A 20,897-nucleotide genomic window follows, 5' to 3' on the forward strand; every position below is an offset into this window, starting at 1 on the left:
AGACAGCCCCAAGGCCTGTATTGAGCTAGGACCTCTTGGTGAGGCAAAGCTGGCAAAAACAGTAGTTTGGCATGGTTTTCCAATTTATTTAGAAAAATAGACTCTGAATTCACATTCACTCCAGGGTTGTGTGGGATGATAGTAAGGAGACACCTGAGATGAAAGTTTGAAATATTGGTATCTGGGGCAGGCACTAGAAACCTGGTCCCTCTAATCCAGAGTGGCACTAGCGGCCTGGCTCCCCTCCCACCCTCCCTTTAGTAGTCTTCAGCCATGGCCAATAGGACAAGGCTGGTCCAACCCTGGAAGGGACGGCAACCCATGCCTCGCCCATCCCGATCACTGTACTGTTCCCACAGGAAACCTGTGGCCTGGTATTGCCGCAGTACATTGCCCACCACGTTGGCACGGAGCTCACTATGGAGCTTGGCAGCTCGGGCTTGGTGGGGCCCATCAAGATGCCCATAGTGATGGAGAGCCCCTAAGGCCAGATAATTGACATTGAGCCACACAGCACCCCGCCAGTAGGGAGGATCATGCTCTGAATTGCGCTGGCCATAAAAGGGGCTGGAGGCGGCAAGTGAACGCAAACCAAAGGGACTCCAGAGATGGCGGCTGTCAGCTAGAACATCTAGCAAGGGCCCAAGGCGGGATGAGTGGGGGTCTAACAGCTGTAGCAGCAAGGGAAAAAGACTGACATAGCCGAGGGCATCTACATATTGTAAGTGAGGGGCCCGGCCCACCACCCGCACCATCCCCTGAGGGGGCCAAGGCTTTAGCTGCACCGCTTTTGTGTGGTTTCCAAAGTCTGCAAAGGTTCCTAGCTCTGGGGCCCAGTGTAGTTCATCCAGGATCTCCTCTGACCCCAGTGAGGCAGCCAGTGGGCCCAGCTCCACAGCTGCCTCAGCCTCTCCCAGCTGTTTTGCTAGCTGTGCCAGCACACGGGCACCCTGTGCCACCCAGCAGCGCAGGTCCAGGTGCCGTTCTGCAGTGGAAGGGTGTGAAGCACGGGGATAATCATCCAGCCCCGATGGAAGTGTCTTGGGGTTCAATAGGGTTGGTAAAGCTGGGTCTCGACCCCGCCAGCGGTAAGATAGTGGCACTGGCCCTGCCTGGCTCTGATGGAGCCAGGAGAACCAGGCATGCAGGCGGGGGAAGGCTCTACGGAGGAAAGCTAAGTCGGCAGGATCACCACCCTCTAGCATGTGGGCAACAGGCAAAAGCAGGGTTGGGGGGTTGGCATGAGCTACCCGTTGCACCAGGAATTCTGGGGGTACTCGGGCTCGAGCCTCATCCCCCAGCACTTGCTCTCGTCCAATCCAGCCATCAGCATTGAGTAGCCCTAGCCAGTGGCCTAGGGCCTCCCGGGTGAGGCGGGAATCCCAGCGCTGGACCACTAGCTGGTGAAAGCCCTCATCCCAAAGGAAACCTCGTGGGAAGAATGACCGGGAGGGCACTGCTGTGAAAAGGGGAACAGGTGGAAAGAGGGCTGGGGCAACCTGCTCAGACCCCTCAACTGTCATGTCTGGCAACACAAGACCCTGTCCGTAGAAGTAGCCAATCCCACCAAGGAGACCACTGAGGGCAGCTTGACCCAATGCTTGCTCCTCAGGGCCCAGGCCCTTCTCCTGCAACTGGAAGGTCTTTTCAAAGCGCTCTCTAAAAGCTTCAGCATGGCTCTCTAGGGCCTGAGTCAGTAGGCTGCCTGCCAGCTGCCCCAGGGCTTGGTTTCCTCCTGCCTGGGCACTACCTGATTCAAACACCAGTTCCATAGAAAAGGGGACTTTCAGTGTCACCTGTTGTATCAAGAATTGCCCTTGTCCCTGTCCTTGTCCACTTGGGCCTCTGTCCTCCCACTTCAGAGATCCTGGCAAGCCAAGGTAGCGATCAGGAGAAGCCCCTGGAGGCCGATGCTGAAACCAGCTGTTTAGGCGACTCTTCACCACTTCTGTCAGCAAGGGAAGTCCTGGGTTGGAGGACCAGAAGACATTGTAGCTTGAAGGGAAGAAGATAAAGAAGACATATTCAAGAGGAAGTAGAAGGGATTTTGAAGAGAAATAGGTGATCGGGAGTCAAGATGGGAATGTCTCTGCAATGTAGGGGACATGGAGGCTGGAGAAAAGGGAAATAGTTGGTGGGAAGAGGGCAGAGTGGAGTAGATGGAAATCAGGCCAAGTCGGCATCTATACCACTCCTATCACCACCTCACACTCTCCCCCCCCCCCAGTTACCTGCCATACTTGGGAGCAGTATCCCCTGGACTGGTTGGTGCCAGAAGTGTAAAACGGAAGTCACCAAGTTCATTGGAGTGCCCACTGATGAACTTCAACTGCCCCTTAGCCCCAACCTCTGGCACCAGGACTTCACTGCCATCTGTCACCACATAGAAGAACAGGGACACCAAAGGGAGGGCAGAGGTACCTGAGGCCTAGATGACCGAAGACAACAGAAAAACATAGTATTAGACAAACATTCTTGTGAGAATCACTTAGGGAAAGGGGTACCAGGTAGAAGCAACGTGAATAACAACATATCTGGCAGTACTGAGGGTCACTGAGGGTAAGCACCCAGTGGGATAAGAAAGATCCCAGGCTTCTCTGGGGAAGAGTATGTCTGTGCCATGAATTATGCTAAGAACTCTACATATTTCTTACAATCATGTGTTAGGTGATATTTTTATCTCCATTTTACAGAAAACCGAAATTTAGAGAGAATAATTAGAAGTGGTCTTATAGGCAAATGTCTGAAGATAGGCAGCCAGATTTAGGGATTATGCTGTTCCCCCCCCCCTCCCCCCACTTAATACTGCCTTTGCGGGCAGCAAAGGAAGGGTGGAGGGAGTCTGGGCTGGGGGAAGGGAGTCCTAAGGCCCTGACCTGAGGCTCTACAGTCACTCTCCAGCTCCAGTCCCCTCCGTGCTGACCCCCAGATCTTTTGACGAATTCAGTGGTGAGCCTTAAGGCCCCATCCTGGATGTGCTGCCGCCCGAAGGAGAGACCGTCGTGGAACTCCCAGCCATAGGGACCCACGCCGTCCCCCTGCTCACAAGTGTGCCTGAGCTTAGGGATCCCTGGTGTGGCGCCTTGTTCTGCCCACATCAGTCCTGGGGGTAAAATGGCCACGTAAGTCAAGAGAGCAGGGATCTTGTCCCTCTGTGTTTGCAAGAACTACAGGGTCATCCCTCTTCATAACTCTATAAAGATCCACTCCTCCCCACTCTTGCTCTGGTGTGAAGCTGGGGCGCCCACATTAAGAAGACTTCGCCGATCTGCCCGCCGAGGCCCAGTTACCGGTGAGGAGGGGCTGTGGGCTGCGGGTCTTCATGCCAAAGTAGACGTGTGGGCGGTAGGTACCCCAGAAAAGGTCCGGGGCCACGGCGGGACTAGAAGAGTCGGGAGGCAGCGCCGGGAGCGCGGAGTGCAGCGTAACTGCCCTCCGTGCACGGTGCCACGCCAGAAACCAGCTTCCCGGCAGGGTCAAGGCCAGAAGCAGGACCACGATGGCCAGAACTGCTCTTCTGACCGTGCCACGGGCCCCGCCGACCCGGTTTTCCCGTCGCGCTGGGCCACCCCGAGCCGCTCCCTCTGCCGTCCGCGATCCATCTATCGGCGCTCCGCGGCGCCGCCGCTCGCCCCGAGCCATCCTGGCACTGAGGTTGGCGTTGCGGGAGCTCCAAGAGGCGGCAAAGGAGCTCGGGTCCTGCTTCGCCTCCCCAGCTCGAGCGCTGCACCACCGGGTCCACTGATCTGTCAGCCGCACCAGCCCGCCAGCGTCTCCTGCTTTGCTTCCGCCTCCGAGGGAAGTCCCGCCCCGGTACATCAAGTCAAATCCCGTAGCCCGGAACCCCATCGCCCGCGTGGCACAGGGCTCATCATCCGCGTGGGGCCATGTGGGTCGCAACCACTGTCTCAGAGTTTATGTGGTTCGGGGTCCTGCTGGGGGCTTATTGGTCAGAGGTGAGGTAAGGGTAATGAAGCATTTCTTCAGGTCTTAAGGACAGCACTGAGGTCTGTTCCTAGATCCTTCTGTCTGGTTTCATGGGAAAGAAGCCAAGGGGTGCACCACCTTAGAGCTCAGGAACTTAAACATAAAAGGTCAAGGTATTATTTAGCCTGCCAGAGGTCCGCACCAAGTGACACGTTGGGGCTGCTGTCTTTGGCTGCCTGGAGGTTTGCTGATATGGACAGGCACATACATAGAGATGATTTCTAAGGCTCGAATTTAAAACTAAATATAATTCAAGTCTTAAGGACCCTGTTTCATCAGCACATCCCAATCTGGTGGCTGAAAACTGTGGCTTGGAAACTTCAAGTAATTTGACACTGGTGACAAAGATAGAAGTGGCTTGCTTGGAACCCGTGTATCTCAATCAAATTGGGTCATTTTGCCCATTTTCCTAATGAAGTGGAGGGTGCTGGAGTGGACCAAGAGGAAGCCTTAGATCTGTCCCAGCAGTGTTTTTCAGCAACCCTGTGACTAGACAAGTCATATTTCTACACAGTCTAAGATTCCTTATCTAGGTACACCCTAAAAGGACCATAATATAATGGTTGTGCATGCACTTAGAGAATGCATTTTTTCTTTTCTACAACCCAGGAAGCAAAGGAATTTAAGGAAAGGATCTCTTATGTCCAGATTAGGGAAGGTTAGGAAGGAGCACCTCAGGTTGACCTAGAAGAGCCAACATAATATTTGATAGTGGTTCAGAATACAGCTTAGATTGTTACTTACTTGTAAGAATCAGCTAAGCAAAAATGGTATTAAAATATCCTGGGGATGAGACTGGAAAAAGAGGCTGACAACTCCATCATAACATTGAGTTTAAGGAAATTGTCTGACCAGGCAATGGCACAGTGGATAGTGTTGGACTGAGACACAGAAGACCCAGCTTCAAAACCCCGAGGTCACTGGCTTGAGCGCAGGGTTGCTGGCTTAAGCCCAAGGTTGCTGGCTTGAGCAAGGGGTCACTCGCTCTGCTGTAGCCCCCTGGTCAAGGCACATATGAGAAAGCAATTAATGAAAAACTCAAGTGCTGCAATGAAGAATTGATGCTTCTCATCTCTCCCCCTACCTGTCTGTCTGCCTCTCTCTGACTCTGTCTCTGTCAAAAAAAAAGTTTAAGGGGACTTACATATGAGGTGCATCTTGGGTGGCAGCTCGATGACATGGAGGTTTAAGATATCCTCCCTGCCTCCTAGCAGGCACTAAGGGGTGTGACCTACCTCAGATAAGAGGATCATGCCTTGCACACTTCCCTGGAGCAGAGCAACAATGCCTTCTTGGAACCAGCATGCCTGGGGTATTGGGGACTGGTAGAGCAGTTTCTGGGGGATTTTGGGTATGTTTCGACCAGGACCTAGCTGGCCAGTGGTCACTTATGGAATAGGCTCTCCACCACAAAAGCTATTTTTTATAAAGTACAAAAACTCCTACTCCACACCCTTATGCTACTCTAGTTATTATCACACTCACACCTCCCATCCAAACTCATTATATAAAATACTTTATGCTGCATGTCTACTTCCTATTTCACTATAATCTGATTTCTGTCCCCATCACAATCACCTTCTAACCAAACCCAATGGTCAGTCTATGTTTTTTGCTACCACTGAAGCCAGTCCACATTTCTATTGTAGCACTTACCACATACCTGAGTAGTTATTCATCTTTGTATCCTAGTACTAACGAAAGTTATAGGCACAAGCTAGATGCTAAATATCTGTAAATTCAACAAATGTTGCACACACTGTATCAGGCACTATGCAAGGTGCTGGGGACAGAGAAAACAGCCTCAACCTCAAGGTCACGTTTACAGCAACATTTAAACCATCCCCATTTTACAAATGAGGAGTGCTGAAGTCTGGCCAAAGATAATATAGCCAACTAAACCCCAGAACTAGGGAATTCAAATTGAGGCTGTAACTTTAACTGTAGTAGCATAAGGCTTCTTGTATATTACATGCCATAGAGTTGGCTCAGACTCCTGGTGAGCCATGAATGAATTTTGTCCCATCCCAATGTTCTGTCCTCCACAGACCTGTTCAACTCCTAGATTCATGCCTATGGCTTTTTTTTATGTAGTCCACCTCATATTTGGTCTTCCTGCTGCCTTCTGTTTTCCCCAGGGTCTTTTCCAAAGAAACCTGCCTTGTCATGGTGTACACAAAGTAGGACAGTAAGACCTCTTACATAACATTTCACTCCCAGTAATGTTCTAGGTGCTTAACAGATGTCAGTTCATTAAATCCTACAATTTTATAAGGTAAGTACTATCAGCCTCATTTCACAAATGAGGAAAGAGGCACTGACAGACTACTTTGTCCAAAGTTTCATGGCTATTCAAGGGAAGGCTGAGAGTTCAAATTCAGACATTCTGGATCTTTACTACAGTAGACTGTCTTGCAGTAGTTTTCTTTTTCAAAAGGAAGGGGGGAACAGCTCTTTGAAGATAGCACCCTTTTAAGCAGAGCAGTGTAGTAATGCTGTAGGACAGTCATGGAAAAGGTATTTGGCAAAGTACCCAGCAGGCAGTGTCTAGAGATCCTCCTTTGCCTGGCTGAGCATCCTAAAGTTCTTTTTTTTTTTTTTTTTTTTTTTCTTTTTTCTGAAGCTGGAAACAGGGAGAGACAGTCAGACAGACTCCCGCATGCGCCCAACCGGGATCCACCCGGCACGCCCACCAGGGGCGGTGCTCTGCCCCCCAGGGGGCGATGCTCTGCCCATCCTGGGCGTCGCCATATTGCAACCAGAGCCACTCTAGCGCCTGAGGCAGAGGCCACAGAGCCATGCCCAGCGCCCGGGCCATCTTTGCTCCAATGGAGCCTTGGCTGCGGGAGGGGAAGAGAGAGACAGAGAGGAAAGCGCGGCGGAGGGGTGGAGAAGCAAATGGGCGCTTCTCCTATGTGCCCTGGCCGGGAATCGAACCCGGGTCTTCCGCACACTAGGCCGACGCTCTACCACTGAGCCAACCGGCCAGGGCCTCATCCTAAAGTTCTTAAAACCAGCGATGAGCAACCACCTTTTCCTATAACCCACAGTAAAAAAAAACATTTTTTTTTTAATTTCTTTATTGCAATGAAGTACATGCAGATACACACATACACATGCTTTATATATCTATATATACCACACATATAGATTCATAATTATATACTTAAAACTTGTTTTGTTTTTTTCTTTGACAGAGATAGAGGGAGAATCAGAAAGAGGAACAGATAGGGACAGACAGACAGGGAGAGAGATGAGAAGCATCAATTTGTTGCGGCACCTTAGTTATTCATTGATTGCTTTCTCATATGTGCCCTTATGGGGGGTGGGGTGGGGTGTGCTACAGCAGAGTGAGTGACCTCTTGCTCAAGCTGGCGACCTTGGGCTCAAGCTGGTGAGCCTTGCTCAAAACAGATGAGCCCACACTCAAGCTGGCGACCTTGGGGTTTCGAACCTGGGTCCTCTGTGTCCCCATCTGACGCTCTATCCACTGTGCCACAGTCTGGTCAGGCAAAACTTAAGTTTCTTAAGAGAATTACTTCCCATTCCACATGCCCATGCACTGATACTTTTTATTCTATTTTACTTTATTAAAGGCTGATTTAACCCCTTTTAAATTGATTTCATGATCCACACAATGGACAGTATCTCAGTATGAAAAGTACTTAAGGTACTGTTCTCTGAAACAAGTAGTAGTGAGATACAACCAGTGATGTACTTTGGAGAAATAAAATTAAGCAGCAGCAAAAATGAGAAAAAAAAGGAGACAGGGAAGGAGAATGCAGCAATAATACAGGAGAGCGAATGAGAATGAACAGAATATTTCAAAAGTTTTTTGTTTAAGATAGAATATTGTGGCCTGACCAGGCAGTGGCGCAGTGGATAGAGCATTGGACTGGGATGCGAAAGACCCAGGTTTGAGACCCCAAGGTTGCCAGCTTGAGCGAGGGCTCATCTGGTTTGAGCAAAAGCTCACCAGCTTGAGCCCAAAGTCGCTGGCTTGAACAAGGGGTCACTCGGTCTGCTGTAGCCCGGGTCAGGGCACATATGAGAAAGCAATCAATGAATAGGTAGGGTGCCGCAGTGAGGGATTGGTGCTCGTCTCTCTCTCTTCCTGTCTGTCCTTCTCTTTCTCTGTCCCTGTCACAAAAAAAGTTAAAAAATATATAATAAGCCTGACCTGTGGTGGCGCAGTGGATAAAGCGTCGACCTGGAAACGCTGAGGTCGCCGGTTCGAAACCCTGGGCTTGCCTGGTCAAGGCACATATGGGAGTTGATGCTTCCAGCTCCTCCCCCTTGTCTCTCTCCCTCTCCCTCTCCCTCTCTCTCTCCTCTCTAAAATGAATTTTTAAAAAAATATATATATATAGTAAAATGTTAACAATTGTTATATCTAAATGGTGGTTATGTATGGGTTCATTAATGAATACTTTCAATGTTTACAGAAATGCATTTTTCTTGTATGTTTATATTTTATATGTAGTATATAGTTGATTTAGATATAACAAAAGTTAGGGGGAAATAAAAAATAAGCTGCTGTCAATAAAATAAAAATAAAAGGAATGGGGAAGTCAGGGGGAGAGGCAAGTATATGTGTATATAAGATTATCAATTCCCAAACAGAAATGCAGGGTGTTGGTGGGATTTGGAGAAAATCGGTAGTAGGTAACCTGACTATAGCACAGAAGTTGAGATTAAACCCAAACAGAAATGCAGGGTCTAACCCGAGAGGGTAGTTCAAGTATGGCAGAAGATAAGATGCCCCAAAAATAAATAGAGAAGAAAAAGAAGTTCACCTATATGGTTAGGGGAAGAAAAAGGAGAAGTTCCACAGGGTGTGAATTAAAAATGGCAAATGCTTCTGAGATGGAAATATGATAACTGAGGGTACAGCATTGGATTTAACTAATAAGAGTAAGAGGGGCCTTGAGTGAGTGGTGGAGGGAGCCACATTTGTTAAGCAGTGAGCGATGGTTATAAAGTTAAAATATATTCAAGTTTGTCCATATCCCTCCGGATCTTGTCTCGTCCCAGAAACATTGGTTAGATTTGTAGTCACAGGGCTCTTATTTGCGAGGACGGGGCGCTCTCTGTGGCTCTCCAGATGGTGATTTGAATGATTAGATCAAGCTTTTCTTGGATAAGTGTCTAGTAAGTCCCAGGCTAAAATCGGCTCTTAGGTCTCTTACGCGCTGTTAGCGGCCTGCACCAGCGCCAGGCTTGTCCGCGCTCCTCGCCTGGAGGTGGGAGGCGAAGGCAGAGAGCATTTCTTGGGCGGTAAGGTGGGCGCCGCGCATAATCAGGCGATGCCCGTCTCCTGTGGAAGAAACAAACGAATCAGGTACTGGAAGGGCGACGGGGCCGAGGGGGCGCGGGCTGCCTGCCGCCTGCCGTCCCTTCCCCAGGTTCCCCAAACGAGCCCACCGAAAAGCACGTCCACGCGGGGCTCGGAGCCGTCATGCCTCACGTCCGCAATCACTGAGCAATTTAAGTTGGTGGAGCGGACCCTCTCGCTGCTCACCGCTTGGAGGAAGGCCCTGCAGGGGGGAAAGAGCCGTGAGCGCCGGGTCCAGCGTGCTGGGCCCCCGCAGGAGAGCGCGTCCCTTTGCGTTTCCACTCCTCCCTCCTACCTCGTCGACTCGACGTTCTTCTCGAAGGGGCAGAATTGAACCTGAACCTGCTTGACTGCTCGGAGCCCCAGGCGAGCCAAGGCCGCCGCCATGGTAACCCTCGCCCCGGAAGCACTCGCCTGGATAGCAGTGTCGTCAGTGAAGGAAGTTGTGCGTGGCCGCGCTCCGCAGGCTCCGCCCCGGCCTCGGCGTGTGACGGACTCCTAGTCGCGAGTGGACCCACTGCACGAGTGGAAGAGGCAGGCGGGAAGGAATAGATGGTTTCGGCACAGGGTATAGATTGCCCCAAAATAAGCGGTGAGCAAACATACTGCTCACAAAAATTAGGGGATATTTCAAAATGAATATGAAGCGATAAAAAAAAGCATTTGATTTTTTTTTAATTAAGAACATCAGAAAAACAAATCACAAGTCAAAGAAAGTTCTTTGATTATGCAAATGAGATGCAAAACCACATTTTATTTCACTGGTGAAAATGCACTATATACAAAAGACTGAAAGTACTGGAGTATCTGCACTTCCCTGACCCCCTAATTTTTGTGAGCACTGTACTACCTATCATTCATAGCCTTGTTGTACCTCAGTATAGACAATAAATACAGTGTAAAAGCCCTTGCATTTGGCTCCAATACCTCCATCTTCCGCTGCCTTTCCACTTACGGTCCCTGCTATGCCCCATCTACGTTAACACCATCTTAAGTGCTAGTCCCTTCCAAGGAGGACACCATCACCATGACAGGGATTATGCACCTACCAGGAAGTGAACCCGACTCATGTCATTGAAGATTAAACATGTTGAATTCTGAGTAACCAAGCTTAACGTGAAGGGCCTGCAGCCCAGTATGCTTCAATGGCTTAAACTGGTAATGGGGAGGAGAGTACAAAGTAATACAGCCCTTGGAACAGGTCCAGTTGTAGAAATGACTTTCACCTCTGTGGTTCCTAATGTATTAACTTTGTGTTTAGCCTGGCTCTGGGGACTTAAGAGGAAGTGGCATCTAGACTCTTGATTGCTATTGCTTTTTCTCTTTACCTTTCCTCTGGGACCTAATGCTATAGTCCTCCCAGCGTCTAGCCCTGAGATGTTTTCACTGATGTGGAATTAGGTCCGAGTTTCCAGAGATGCTGACCTCCAGGTTCCAAGCTGTGGTTTTGCCATTTACTCTGGATTCCAGGTACTGGAGTGATTCTTAGCTGTAAGTCCAGGCTCTGTGAAGTTTGTGGTTCTCGGGTATGCTTTCTTTTGAGCTTACAATTGTAGTCTTCTTTAACATGCAGTTCCAAATGTTTGGGCTTTCTCAGCCAGAAATGCAGAGCACTGGCTTTCTGGCTGTTGATCAGGCTTCTTAGGATTCAGGACTGGTCCCCAGGCAAGAAAGAAAAGGCCAGTGCCAACCAGAGCGGTGCTGGTGCTGCCTTAGGGCAAGCCAGGCCTGCTGATTTCCCACCAGATAAGCCTGGGGGCTAGGTCCCTCACCCCACAGTGTGCTTAGCAGCTGAGCTGACTGGGGTGCAAGTGCTCCAGGTCGAAGAGAGGGCTCCAAGCTCTCCAGGCTGTTGAGGCTGCTGCTGGGCAATTCCAAGGTCTGGACCGCATTACATGTACCTGGTAGGGCAGGAGTGGAAGGCAGGTGGCTGCGGGGGTAGGTTTGCTGAAAGGAGGTCAGTGATGAGCAAGAGGATGGGGCACTTAGGGTAATGAGTGAGGGCCAAAACAGCCTGGAGTTGAGAAGGGGGAGTGACTCACAGCAACAGGAAGGACTTCTGTGGACTTGAGTCTTGGGCAGGGGCTGTTGCAATAGACACAGCAGGGCTCCATCCAACTGCTGGAATATGCTGAGCATGAGCATAGTCTGGCGAAGTTCAGGGGACAGGCCCCACTGTTCTTCTTCCAGCAACTCCCGGACTACTCCAAAATCTTGTCTGAGCTGCAGTGCCCCCTGCAGGCTGAAGGCCGAGGTACATACAATGTGGCCACCTGACATGGGTCTCCCAAACTGCTCTGTCCCATCTATCCCCTTCCCTTTTCTAGTTCCATTCATTCCCCTGCCACTACCTCCGCGCACTACTCCTTTTCTCCCCACCTGAATCGGATCCTATGGGTGAGGATGTGGTCAAGCCAGGCACCTAGGGTGGCTGTCAACGCCTGGCCAAGGGCAGGGGCCTGAGCTGCTGGTGGCAAACCCTGCAATCCTTGCAACACAGGCTCCAATACAGTGCAGATCACCAACCGAGCATACTCACTAGGAATTCTGGGAAGCTCTGGAGTGAGAGAGAGCAAGGACAGAATATAAGACTACCAAGATGTATTGAGCATATAATGGAAAGATTGGGGGAAGAGGAAGGGAGTAGGATTTCCCGTTTGTGTGTTGGGAGAAGCAAAGTTAGTGAGGACAGGGATGGAGAGGAGTGAAGTCAGGATTTGGCCGGATACCCCCTAGGAACCCTGGGGATTCTGGAATGAGGAGTTACCAAGACAGAGACGATGCCGCCAGTACCGACCCCGTGGCATGTGAAGTTCGAAGCCTTGTATAGCTTGTTTATGACATTCTCGAAAAAAGTAACTTAGTGACTCTTCAGGCAGGAGCTGTGGGGATAGGTAGAGAGTAAAAGGGGCTTATCTAATAGGGCCTTGTCAAATTCTGATGCTCCTCCAAATCTAAGGTATTTAACCTGGCATCCACGAAATCCAAGAACAGAATTGTATGCATAATTGCATGGGCTCAGGCATTTTCTAAGGAGAAATGCCATTACTTTTATTGGGTTTTCAAAGGGCTGGACCCAGAAAAGATTAAAGACACTTGTCCTAGGGTTATCCTACTTTGCCCAGCTTGGTTCAGAGGATGGAAATCCTCCGGGTTAATTTTCTTCTATAGGAACATTAATAGAAAAAGAAAGAAAGAGATACCCTCACCACAACTAGTGTTCAAAAGCAAATGCTGCCTGACCAGGTGGTGGCGCAGTGGATAGAGTGTCAGACTGGGATGCGGAGGACCCAGGTTCGAGACCCTGAGGTCGCCAACTTGAGCGCGGGCTCATCTGGTTTGAGCAAAAAGCTCACCAGCTTGGACCCAAGGTCACTGGCTTGAGCAAAGGGTTATCGGTCTGCCATGGTCAAGGCACATATGAGAAAGCAATCAATGAACAACTAAGGTGTGACAACAAAAAACTGAAGATTGATGCTTCTCATCTCTCTCCGTTCCTGACTGACTCTCTCTCTCTCTGTCTCTGTAAAAAAAAAAAAAAAAAAAAAGCGCAAATACTTGGGAGAGGCTGAAGAAAGGGGAATTGTATAATCTTCTGGCTATCATCTATGAAAGGAAGGCAGGAACTACGTGTAGATCAGGAGCAATGACTATAACTTTCTGAGATTCAGGAACCTTTGGGATGTCCTAACACCGAGTATTTTTTTTTCTTTTTTTTTTTTTCCTTTTTTTTTTTCTCTGAAGCTGGAAACGGGGAGAGACAGTCAGACAGACTCCTGCATGCGCCCGATCGGGATCCACACGGCACGCCCACCAGGGGCGAAGCTCTGCCCCTCCGGAGCGTCGCTCTGCCGAGACCAGAGCCACTCTAGCGCCTGGGGCAGAGGCCAAGGAGCCATCCCCAGCGCCCGGGCCATCTTTGCTCCAATGGAGCCTTGGCTGCGGGAAGGTAAGAGAGAGACAGAGAGGAAGGAGGGGTGGGGGTGGAGAAGCAAATGGGCGCTTCTCCTATGTGCCCTGGCCGGGAATCAAACCCGGGTCCCCCGCACGCCAGGCCGACGCTCTACCGCTGAGCCAACCGGCCAGGGCCAACACCGAGTATTTTGACAGCGACTTGCATTTCTTCAGAGCAGTGTAACGTACAAAGCAAGAAAAGGCCTATGTGCCGGTTTTGGTTTTGGTTTAATAGCTTTTGTTTTTGGAGGGGGAGAAGATGGCATAAAGAGGAGGTCTCTACAGCCCATCTTGGAGGAGAACCCCAAGGAATGGAGCATGTAGTGGCAGGTTCTGTAAAGAAAAGGCGACTAAATGTCAGCAAGCCTGAAGAGAGGAAGGAACCTGGAGGGCCAGGCATGGGGGTGAGGGTGGAGCACACGTGGTTCCTGGTACATATCCTGACAATAGCCTCTCTAAATCCAAATGCTTCTCTCTTCTCTGGAAAATCAGAACCCCCTCCTTCCTTATTTATGCCAAGGAAATTGCCCCTCTGTCATATGATATTGGTAAGGAATCTCTGCACTCAACACTCAGGAAAAACAAGGTCACATGATGAAATAGTCTTTCTCTCTGGGACATTACAATGCAGTTGGGGAGAAAACTCACAACACTGTATTCTTTTTCATCCCAGTGCAGTATGTGGCGGAATGCCCAGAGCAGACACCTACTAGTGCAATCACCAGGCAGAGAAGCAAAGCATCACTGTCTCCTCCTGTTCTTACCATGGCTTCCTATTACTCATGAGATAAAGTCTGAAATCTGTGGACTAGTGTTCAGTGCCCTCCACCTTTTTACTCCTCCACAATCTCCCATTCCCACCCCAGATTACACACACACACACACACACACACACACACACACACACACTACATACAAAGGGAGCTTCTACTTTTGTCAGGCCGTCTCCCCAATACTCCCACAAGAAACTATGAACTTCCCATCTCCAGTAACTCCTGTCACCCTTCTGAGGCTGCCAAGCCACCACTTTAAGCCATAGGCCTTGTAAGGAGCTTCTGTCACCACATTCCCAAGAGAGTCTTCCCTCCTCAGAATTCCCACTACCATCACTTTCCACCTTACTCACGAGGAGCTGACTTTGGGGCATGTTGAATTGAAGAAGGCAACAGAAAATTTAAGTGGAAATGCCCAAGAGGCAGATGCACATGGTGGATTAGGGCTAAACTGGGGTTGGGGGAGTGTGGGTCCACAGCATCAAGGCACTGTGGGTAGCAGGAATGCAGACAGAAAGGAGCAGAGGGACAAGAACTGAACTCTATAGCTATGCCCTCATTCAGGGCACAGCTGAATAAGGTAGAAAGAGGAAACAAGAGGCATTTCCATAGTAGGAATAGATAATATGCAAAATGGGGAATAATGAAAATAGAAGTATAACAGTTTTATTCATAAGTTTAGAAGAAAATAAGAAAAGTTAGAAGAAACAGTCAAGAGTAGATGAAAGTTATTCCATGTTCACAGACTGGAAGAATGAACCTAGTTAAAATGGCCATATTACCCACAGCAATATATACAGATTTAATACAATCCCCATAAAAATCCCAATGTCCTTTTTCTTTAAAGGAACAGAACAAAAAAACATCAGATTTATATGGAACCGCAAAAGTCCCTGAAAAGCCAAAACACTCCTGAGAAAAAGAACAAATCTGAAGGTATCATACTACTTGACTTCAAATTATACTACAGAGCTACAATATTCAAAACAGCATGGTATGGCAGAAACACAAGTACACAGACCAGTGGAACAGAATTGAGGGCCCAGAAATAAAACCACATGTACGTGGGCAAATAATTTTTGGCAAAGGAACCAAAAATGCAATGGAGAAAAGAAAGCCTCTTCAATAAACGGTGCTAGGAAAATTGGAAAGCCACATGCTAAAGAATGGAACTAATTACAGCTTGCCCCCATGTAAAATTTAATTAAAAATGGATCAGAGACCTAAATATAAGATTTGAAACACACACACACACACACACACACACACACACACACACACCCCTGAAATAATAAATTGCATAGAAGATGCCCTGGCTGGGTAGCTCAGTTGGTTAGAGCATTGTCTGGATACACCAACGTTGTGGGTTCAGTTCCCAGTCAGGGCACATACAAGAGTCAACCAATGAATGCATAAATAAGTGGAACAACAAAATTGACATTTCTCTCTTTCTCTCTCCCTCTGTCTCTAAAATCAATTTTAAAAAATGTTAAAATAATTCGTTTAAAAATAAGAAAGAATCAAGTATTAGTTTCTGAAATCTGAATCAAGCCAAACATTGAGGCAGAAAAGAAAGCTGAAGCATTTGATTTCAAAGGTATGAAAATTGGAACAAATGGTTATATTTTTTTAAACGGGGAGCACAATTGTGGTTTGTTTATATTTGGAGATTAACTGAATACTCTTTTGAAACATATTAAAAGCATCTGATTCCACATAAGAAACTTTGAAAAGTAGAACAGGGGAAATAATTCTGCTTCTGTTTCCCTGGCCCTCTGTAAGTACTTAGGTATGTGTCTGGGTGAAAACATGAGTGTTTTTTTTTAACACCCTTTGATCTTTCCGCATACCCACATGAAACCCTATAGCTCTATTTTTGACAACACAATCATTCTACAGTAACTAAAAAGCTGTCAGTAAAAGTGGATTATTATTGGCCCTGGCCGGTTGGCTCAGCGGTAGAGCGTCCGCCTGGCGTGTGGGGGACCCGGGTTCGATTCCCAGCCAGGGTACATAGGAGAAGCGCCCATTTGCTTCTCCACCCCCCCTCCTTCCTCTGTCTCTCTCTTCCCCTCCCGCAGCCAAGGCTCCATTGGAGCAAAGATGGCCCGGGCGCTGGGGATGGCTCCTTGGCCTCTGCCCCAGGCGCTAGAGTGGCTCTGGTCGTGGCAGAGCGACGCCCCGGAGGGGCAGAGCATCGCCCCCTGGTGGGCAGAGCGTAGCCCCTGGTGGGCGTGCCGGGTGGATCCCGGTCGGGCGCATGCGGGAGTCTGTCTGACTGTCTCTCCCCGATTCCAGCTTCGGAAAAAAAAAAGTGGATTATTATTATTATTATGTGTGTGTGTGTGTGTGTGTGTGTGTGATATAGAGAGAAACAGAGAGGGACAGACAGACAGGAAGAGAGAGAGATGAGAAGCATCAATTCTTCATTGTGGTACCTTAGTTGTTCATTGATTACTTTCTCATATGTGCCTTGATTGGGGGGGGCTACAGCAAGTGACCCCTTGCTCAAGCTGGTGAGCCCACGCTCAAGCCAGTGACCTTAGGGTTTTGAACCTGGGTCTTCTGCATCCCAGTCCAATGCTTTATCCACTGTGCCACCACCTGGTCAGGCAAAAAAGTAGATTATTAAATAAACAACTGAAAAAAAAACCTGTTTAACCACAAAGAACAGGTTTCCTTGCCAACATTCAAAGTGAAAAAACCAAAGCAATGCAAATACGGAAACTGTTATATGCTGGGCAGCCCCAGTTGACCTTTTAGTGATTGGTTTTCGAGCTTCATTGAAATATTTCTACAATTTAACCCAATATAGTCAGACTTTAATATATTTTGCTGATTCCTCAGATACAAATTTATCAATGGGTATTGAAACTTCAATGGAAATCACCTGGGCTCTCTGTGACAAAAATTATGAATTTCCTATAAATGTTGGAGGTAGTCGCAACTCCATAAAAAAATAAACTATTTGTTCAATGAATGTTAAAAAAATAAAAAGAAAGCCTGACCAGGCGGTGGCGCAGTGGATAGAGTGTCGGACTGGGAAGGACCCAGGTTCGAGACCCCGAGGTCACCAGCTTGAGCGCAGGCTCATTTGGTTTAAGCAAAAAGCTCACCAGTTTGGACCCAAGGTCGCTGGCTCGAGCAAGGGGTTACTTGGTCTGCTGAAGGCCCGCAGTCAAGGCACATATGAGAAAGCAATCAATGAACGACTAAGGTATCGCAACGAAAAACTGATTATTGATGTTTCTCATCTCTCTTCATTCCTATCTGTGTATCCCTATCTATCCCTCTCTCTGACTCTCTCTCTGTCTCTGTTAAAAAAATAAATAAATAAAATAAAAAAAAAATAAAAAGAAGGGGTAGATGAAAGTTACCCCTGTGGAACAGGAATCAGAGGTGGGAGTGGGGGAAAATTGAAGTGCTATTGTTTTCATTAGAAGCTTTCTAAAGTTACATTCTATTTCATTTTAAACTATCGACATGTATTACTTTAATAAAAATACACATTACGCCTGACCAGGCAGTGGCGCAGTGGATAGAGCCTCGGACTGGGATGCGGAAGGACCCAGGTTCAAGACCCCAGGGTTGCCAGCTTGAGCACGGGCTCATCTGGCTTGAGAAAAAAAAAAAAAAGCTCACTAGCATGAACCCAAGGTCACTGGCTCCAGCGGGGGGCTACTCAGTCTGCTGAAGGCCCGCAGTCATGGCACATATGAGAAAGCAATCAATGAACAACTACGGTGTTGCAACGAAAAACTGATGATTGATGCTTCTCATCTCTCTCTGTTCCTGTCTGTCTGTCCCTATCTATCCCTCTGTCTGACTCTCTCTCTGTCCCTGTAAAAAAAAACACACACACAACACATTACATGTTTAAAAAGAGGAGATATATTAAAATTAGTAAATAAAATGATTCAATCACTTATATTGCTTTTTCTCTACAAAGTAGACCTCAGAGTAACTAAATAATTAATGAGGGCAAGTTTCACTTTACAGGAGTAATTCAAATAATAAATGAAAAAGGAATTGGAATAAAATCACTTTGCACCCCCTAATGAAATCATGGATCTAGGCAATGATCATCAATGGCTGTTAATAAGACAAGAGCCTGACATAGGTAGGGGGGATGGATGGAATATCTAGATGAAATAAAATTGACTATGAAATGATCACTGGTAAAGCCTTTGTTGTAGGAATATGGGGTTTTATTATATTTTCTATTGTTGTATACATTTCCATAACACAAAGTTAAATAGAACAAAAAATAAAAAGCAAAAAGGATAAATTTAACAGACTCCAAGAAGATTCCAAGTCACTAAGATGTTCTGCACCCCATACCCCCAACTCTAAAGCTGGCCACTATCAGTGTCCCTGCTCTCCTCACCTGGATCTGTATTGTCAACTTCCGGATTTCCAGACCCAGCTGCTGCTCCACCTCCAGGGCCAGGCTTTCCTCTGAGGCCAGTCTAGACAGAGCTTCTGCTGCCTGTACTAGAGGCTTTGGCAGAAATAGGGAATGAGGTTTGAGCACAGCCTAGGCTGCTCCCCTCCCCATCCCTAGCTACTTACAAGCAAGTCCTTCTGGATCAGAAGCAGGAAGGAACCTGGGGCCCATGCTGCCAGATGCCGCTGAGCTCTGCCCCAAAACCAGAGCAAGGTTGTCTGCAAGGTGCAGAGCCCCAGGGCAAGGGGTGCAGGACCTGGGGAGGGGAGGGACAAGTATCTGAGGGGTCATGGAGTACCTTTGGGAGGAGCCAGGCTTCAGAACAGAGTGAAAGGATAAAGGAGATATCCTCCACTGTTCTCCTGTTGCCCCCACCCCAGCCATTTGTCTCACCTGGAGGCTGACAGAGGAGCAGCCCTGACTTGGGCTCTCGAAGGGCATCCAGGACGGGAGGGAAAAGCTGTTGCAGAAGTTCAGTGGCATGAGAGGATGAGGAAAGACTGCTCTGATCACCAGCAGATCCCAAGGCTTGGCAGAAGACTGAGGATGAGGGGGTATGGTTTGATAGGGAAGGGCCAACTGGGGTTTGTGTCACTCCCAGTGCGCCTTCCTTCTCACCTTGGTCCCAGTTCCAGATAAGAGACTGATGATATAGGCTGTGACACAAAGAAGCCAGCTCCTTCTCACACTCCTGTGGCAGGGATGCTAGTGGGAGAAATGACTCTGGAGCCTGCAAACAAGGCCTCAATTTTCTACAATGACTGTCTACTCAATGATGGAGGAAGAGAGGAGGCATCCCCCAAGACTCAAGGCTGTGGTGGAAAGCAAGACTTAGCCTTTTTTCTTTTTTGTCAGAGAGTGAAAGGGAGAGAGAGGAGCAGCATTAACTCGTAGTTGCATCACTTGAGCTGTTCATTGATTGCTTCTTATACGAACCTTGAAGGGAAGGGAGGAGCCGGGCTCTAGCAGAGCCAGTGACCCCTTGCTCAAGCCAGTGACCTTGGGCTTCATGCCAGCGACCTTGGGATTCAAGCCAGCTATCATGGGATCATATCGATGATCCCACACTCAAGCCAGGGACCCAGAGCTCAAGCTGGGGACCTCGATTCCAGTTCAGACGCTCTATCCACTGCACCACCACCAGTCAGGTACAAGACAGCCTTGAAAGCTCAGAATTTATAGCCTGAACCCTGGGGTGGAGGTTGGTGCCACAGGTGTCCATTCTAAAGTGTCTACTTTTGTAGTCAGGCTGGCAGGTGAATGAGGTGACTAGGGAGAAGGAAGGGATTCCAGTCTCATGGAACACCCACACAAGGCCATCACTTACCCTGATCCAGTGCCTGAGTCAGCTGCTGTGCTGCTGCCCTGGGGTCTCTCCAAGGTCCTAGACTTAGATTAAGAGTCTGAGCACAGGCCGCCCATAGCAGGGTCCAGTACTGGCTCCACAGAGCTCGAGCCCCTCCAAACCCCAGTCCATTACTGGCGGAACCTGCCAGGTCCCCCATCAGGCCCAGGAGCCCTGGTAGCAGCTCCCGCTCCTCACAGCATCGCCTTCGGAGCTGGTCCCGCAAGCCCGATTCCCTGAGCGCCTCATTCAGCCGATATGCCACCTGGCAACCCCTTTCCCCCGACAGGAGGCAAAGCACACGGGCCGGGGGAAAAGGGCGCGCTGCCCCTGGGACGTGGCTTAAGGCTTTTTCCTGCAGCTGATGGTAGGTGGGAAGCACCTGCAGCAGGTCGGCCAGTTGGGACGACAGGCCGGGGCTGGGGGGCGCACGACTCAGAGCGCGAAGCTGCATCTCGATCACAGCATCCAGGCGCTGGGCAGCAAGTCCGATGGGGCGCGCCAGGAGTAACGGAGTTTCCCTAAGGCCGGCTCGCGGGACTGCCTTTGGGGAAAGCTCCAGCAGGTCGCGGCAGAACTGGTACAAGGGGCCGGGGCTGGAGGCCGGCGGGCCAGGACTCAGCATACTTAGGAGGCGCACGGCCGCTTGTAGGCGGCGCGCGCAGTCCCGCGCTTGGTGGAGCTGCTCCCGCTCGCGATGCAGCCGCAGCAACACGGCCCGGAGACGCTGCAGCGCGGGAGGGATCGGCCGGGCGGAGGCCGGCTCCTGCCTCGGGTCTGCAGCGCTAGCTTCATGGTGTTCTCCCGTTTCCGCCGGCGCTGTCCACCACGGCTGCCCTCCCGGAGCTCCGCCGGGCCGTGGGTCCCAGCAGGGGATGCTCCCGGCAACCGGCAGCCCAGGCAGGCCACCAACGTTCCCGAGGAGAGCGCCCACCCGCCTTCCCTCCCACTGCTTCTCCCCTGCGGCCCCGGCCAGCGCCCACAACTGCGGCTCGGGACCGAGCCGAGGCAGGTCACCTGAGCCAGACGCCTCAGCCATGGGGCTGCCTGTCCGAA

General features: G+C 49.4%; 3 protein-coding genes, 1 long non-coding RNA gene and 1 other non-coding gene across 8 annotated transcripts; 1 reads left to right on the forward strand and 4 right to left on the reverse strand.

Annotated features, from left to right (window-relative positions):
* Positions 1-65: 65 nt before the first annotated feature.
* Positions 66-3,806, reverse strand: MOGS (mannosyl-oligosaccharide glucosidase). Its single transcript, XM_066267455.1, has 4 exons — positions 3,291-3,806; positions 2,877-3,103; positions 2,232-2,428; positions 66-1,995 (listed from the first exon to the last, which is right to left on the reverse strand). The coding sequence occupies exons 1-4, from the start codon at positions 3,640-3,642 to the stop codon at positions 258-260; spliced, it is 2,514 nt and encodes an 837-aa protein (XP_066123552.1). The 5' UTR covers positions 3,643-3,806; the 3' UTR covers positions 66-257.
* Positions 3,807-6,903: 3,097 nt separating this feature from the next.
* On the reverse strand, positions 6,904-6,979 carry TRNAT-AGU (transfer RNA threonine (anticodon AGU)). The gene has a single exon. It is a non-coding gene; the product is annotated as a tRNA-Thr (tRNA).
* A 71-nt stretch (positions 6,980-7,050) lies between these two features.
* Positions 7,051-9,746, reverse strand: MRPL53 (mitochondrial ribosomal protein L53). Its single transcript, XM_066267456.1, has 3 exons — positions 9,618-9,746; positions 9,412-9,524; positions 7,051-9,304 (listed from the first exon to the last, which is right to left on the reverse strand). The coding sequence occupies exons 1-3, from the start codon at positions 9,707-9,709 to the stop codon at positions 9,183-9,185; spliced, it is 327 nt and encodes a 108-aa protein (XP_066123553.1). The 5' UTR covers positions 9,710-9,746; the 3' UTR covers positions 7,051-9,182.
* Positions 9,747-9,803: 57 nt separating this feature from the next.
* Positions 9,804-15,302, forward strand: LOC136330523 (uncharacterized). Its single transcript, XR_010730318.1, has 3 exons — positions 9,804-9,914; positions 13,067-13,271; positions 14,897-15,302. It is a non-coding gene; the product is annotated as an uncharacterized lncRNA (long non-coding RNA).
* CCDC142 (coiled-coil domain containing 142) lies at positions 10,021-20,894 on the reverse strand. Of its 4 annotated transcripts, none has more exons than XM_066267460.1 (9): positions 19,824-20,894; positions 19,115-19,201; positions 18,890-19,036; positions 18,622-18,752; positions 18,437-18,550; positions 12,120-12,204; positions 11,702-11,879; positions 11,365-11,564; positions 10,021-11,223 (listed from the first exon to the last, which is right to left on the reverse strand). In XM_066267460.1, the coding sequence occupies exons 1-9, from the start codon at positions 20,878-20,880 to the stop codon at positions 10,964-10,966; spliced, it is 2,259 nt and encodes a 752-aa protein (XP_066123557.1). In that variant the 5' UTR covers positions 20,881-20,894; the 3' UTR covers positions 10,021-10,963. The 4 variants fall into 4 exon arrangements, with proteins under 4 accessions (XP_066123557.1, XP_066123556.1, XP_066123555.1 ...); XM_066267459.1 differs by having other exon boundaries at positions 10,022-11,223; positions 12,090-12,204; positions 18,890-19,024; XM_066267458.1 differs by having other exon boundaries at positions 10,022-11,223; positions 12,090-12,204.
* Between the last annotated feature and the right edge of the window lie 3 nt (positions 20,895-20,897).

Source organism: Saccopteryx bilineata, chromosome 3 (genome assembly GCF_036850765.1).
Source record: "Saccopteryx bilineata isolate mSacBil1 chromosome 3, mSacBil1_pri_phased_curated, whole genome shotgun sequence".
In the NCBI taxonomy this organism is placed as follows: Eukaryota; Metazoa; Chordata; class Mammalia; order Chiroptera; family Emballonuridae; genus Saccopteryx; species Saccopteryx bilineata.

Excerpts from the sequence above, each read along its gene's own strand:
- MOGS (XM_066267455.1), bottom strand. The coding sequence starts at position 3,642 with ATGGCTCGGGGCGAGCGGCGGCGCCGCGGAGCGCCGATAGATGGATCG. Across the intron at positions 2,429-2,876 it reads GAGTGACTGTAGAGCCTCAG|GCCTCAGGTACCTCTGCCCT; the intron begins GTCAGGGCCTTA and ends TCGGTCATCTAG. Across the intron at positions 1,996-2,231 it reads ACTGCTCCCAAGTATGGCAG|CTACAATGTCTTCTGGTCCT; the intron begins GTAACTGGGGGG and ends CTTCCCTTCAAG.
- MRPL53 (XM_066267456.1), bottom strand. The coding sequence starts at position 9,709 with ATGGCGGCGGCCTTGGCTCGCCTGGGGCTCCGAGCAGTCAAGCAGGTT. Across the intron at positions 9,525-9,617 it reads AAGAACGTCGAGTCGACGAG|GGCCTTCCTCCAAGCGGTGA; the intron begins GTAGGAGGGAGG and ends TCCCCCCTGCAG. Across the intron at positions 9,305-9,411 it reads CCGCGTGGACGTGCTTTTCG|GAGACGGGCATCGCCTGATT; the intron begins GTGGGCTCGTTT and ends TTTCTTCCACAG.
- CCDC142 (XM_066267458.1), bottom strand. The coding sequence starts at position 20,880 with ATGGCTGAGGCGTCTGGCTCAGGTGACCTGCCTCGGCTCGGTCCCGAG. Across the intron at positions 18,551-18,621 it reads TGATCCAGAAGGACTTGCTT|CCTCTAGTACAGGCAGCAGA; the intron begins GTAAGTAGCTAG and ends TTTCTGCCAAAG. Across the intron at positions 12,205-18,436 it reads AGTTGACAATACAGATCCAG|CTCCTGCCTGAAGAGTCACT; the intron begins GTGAGGAGAGCA and ends CTATCCCCACAG.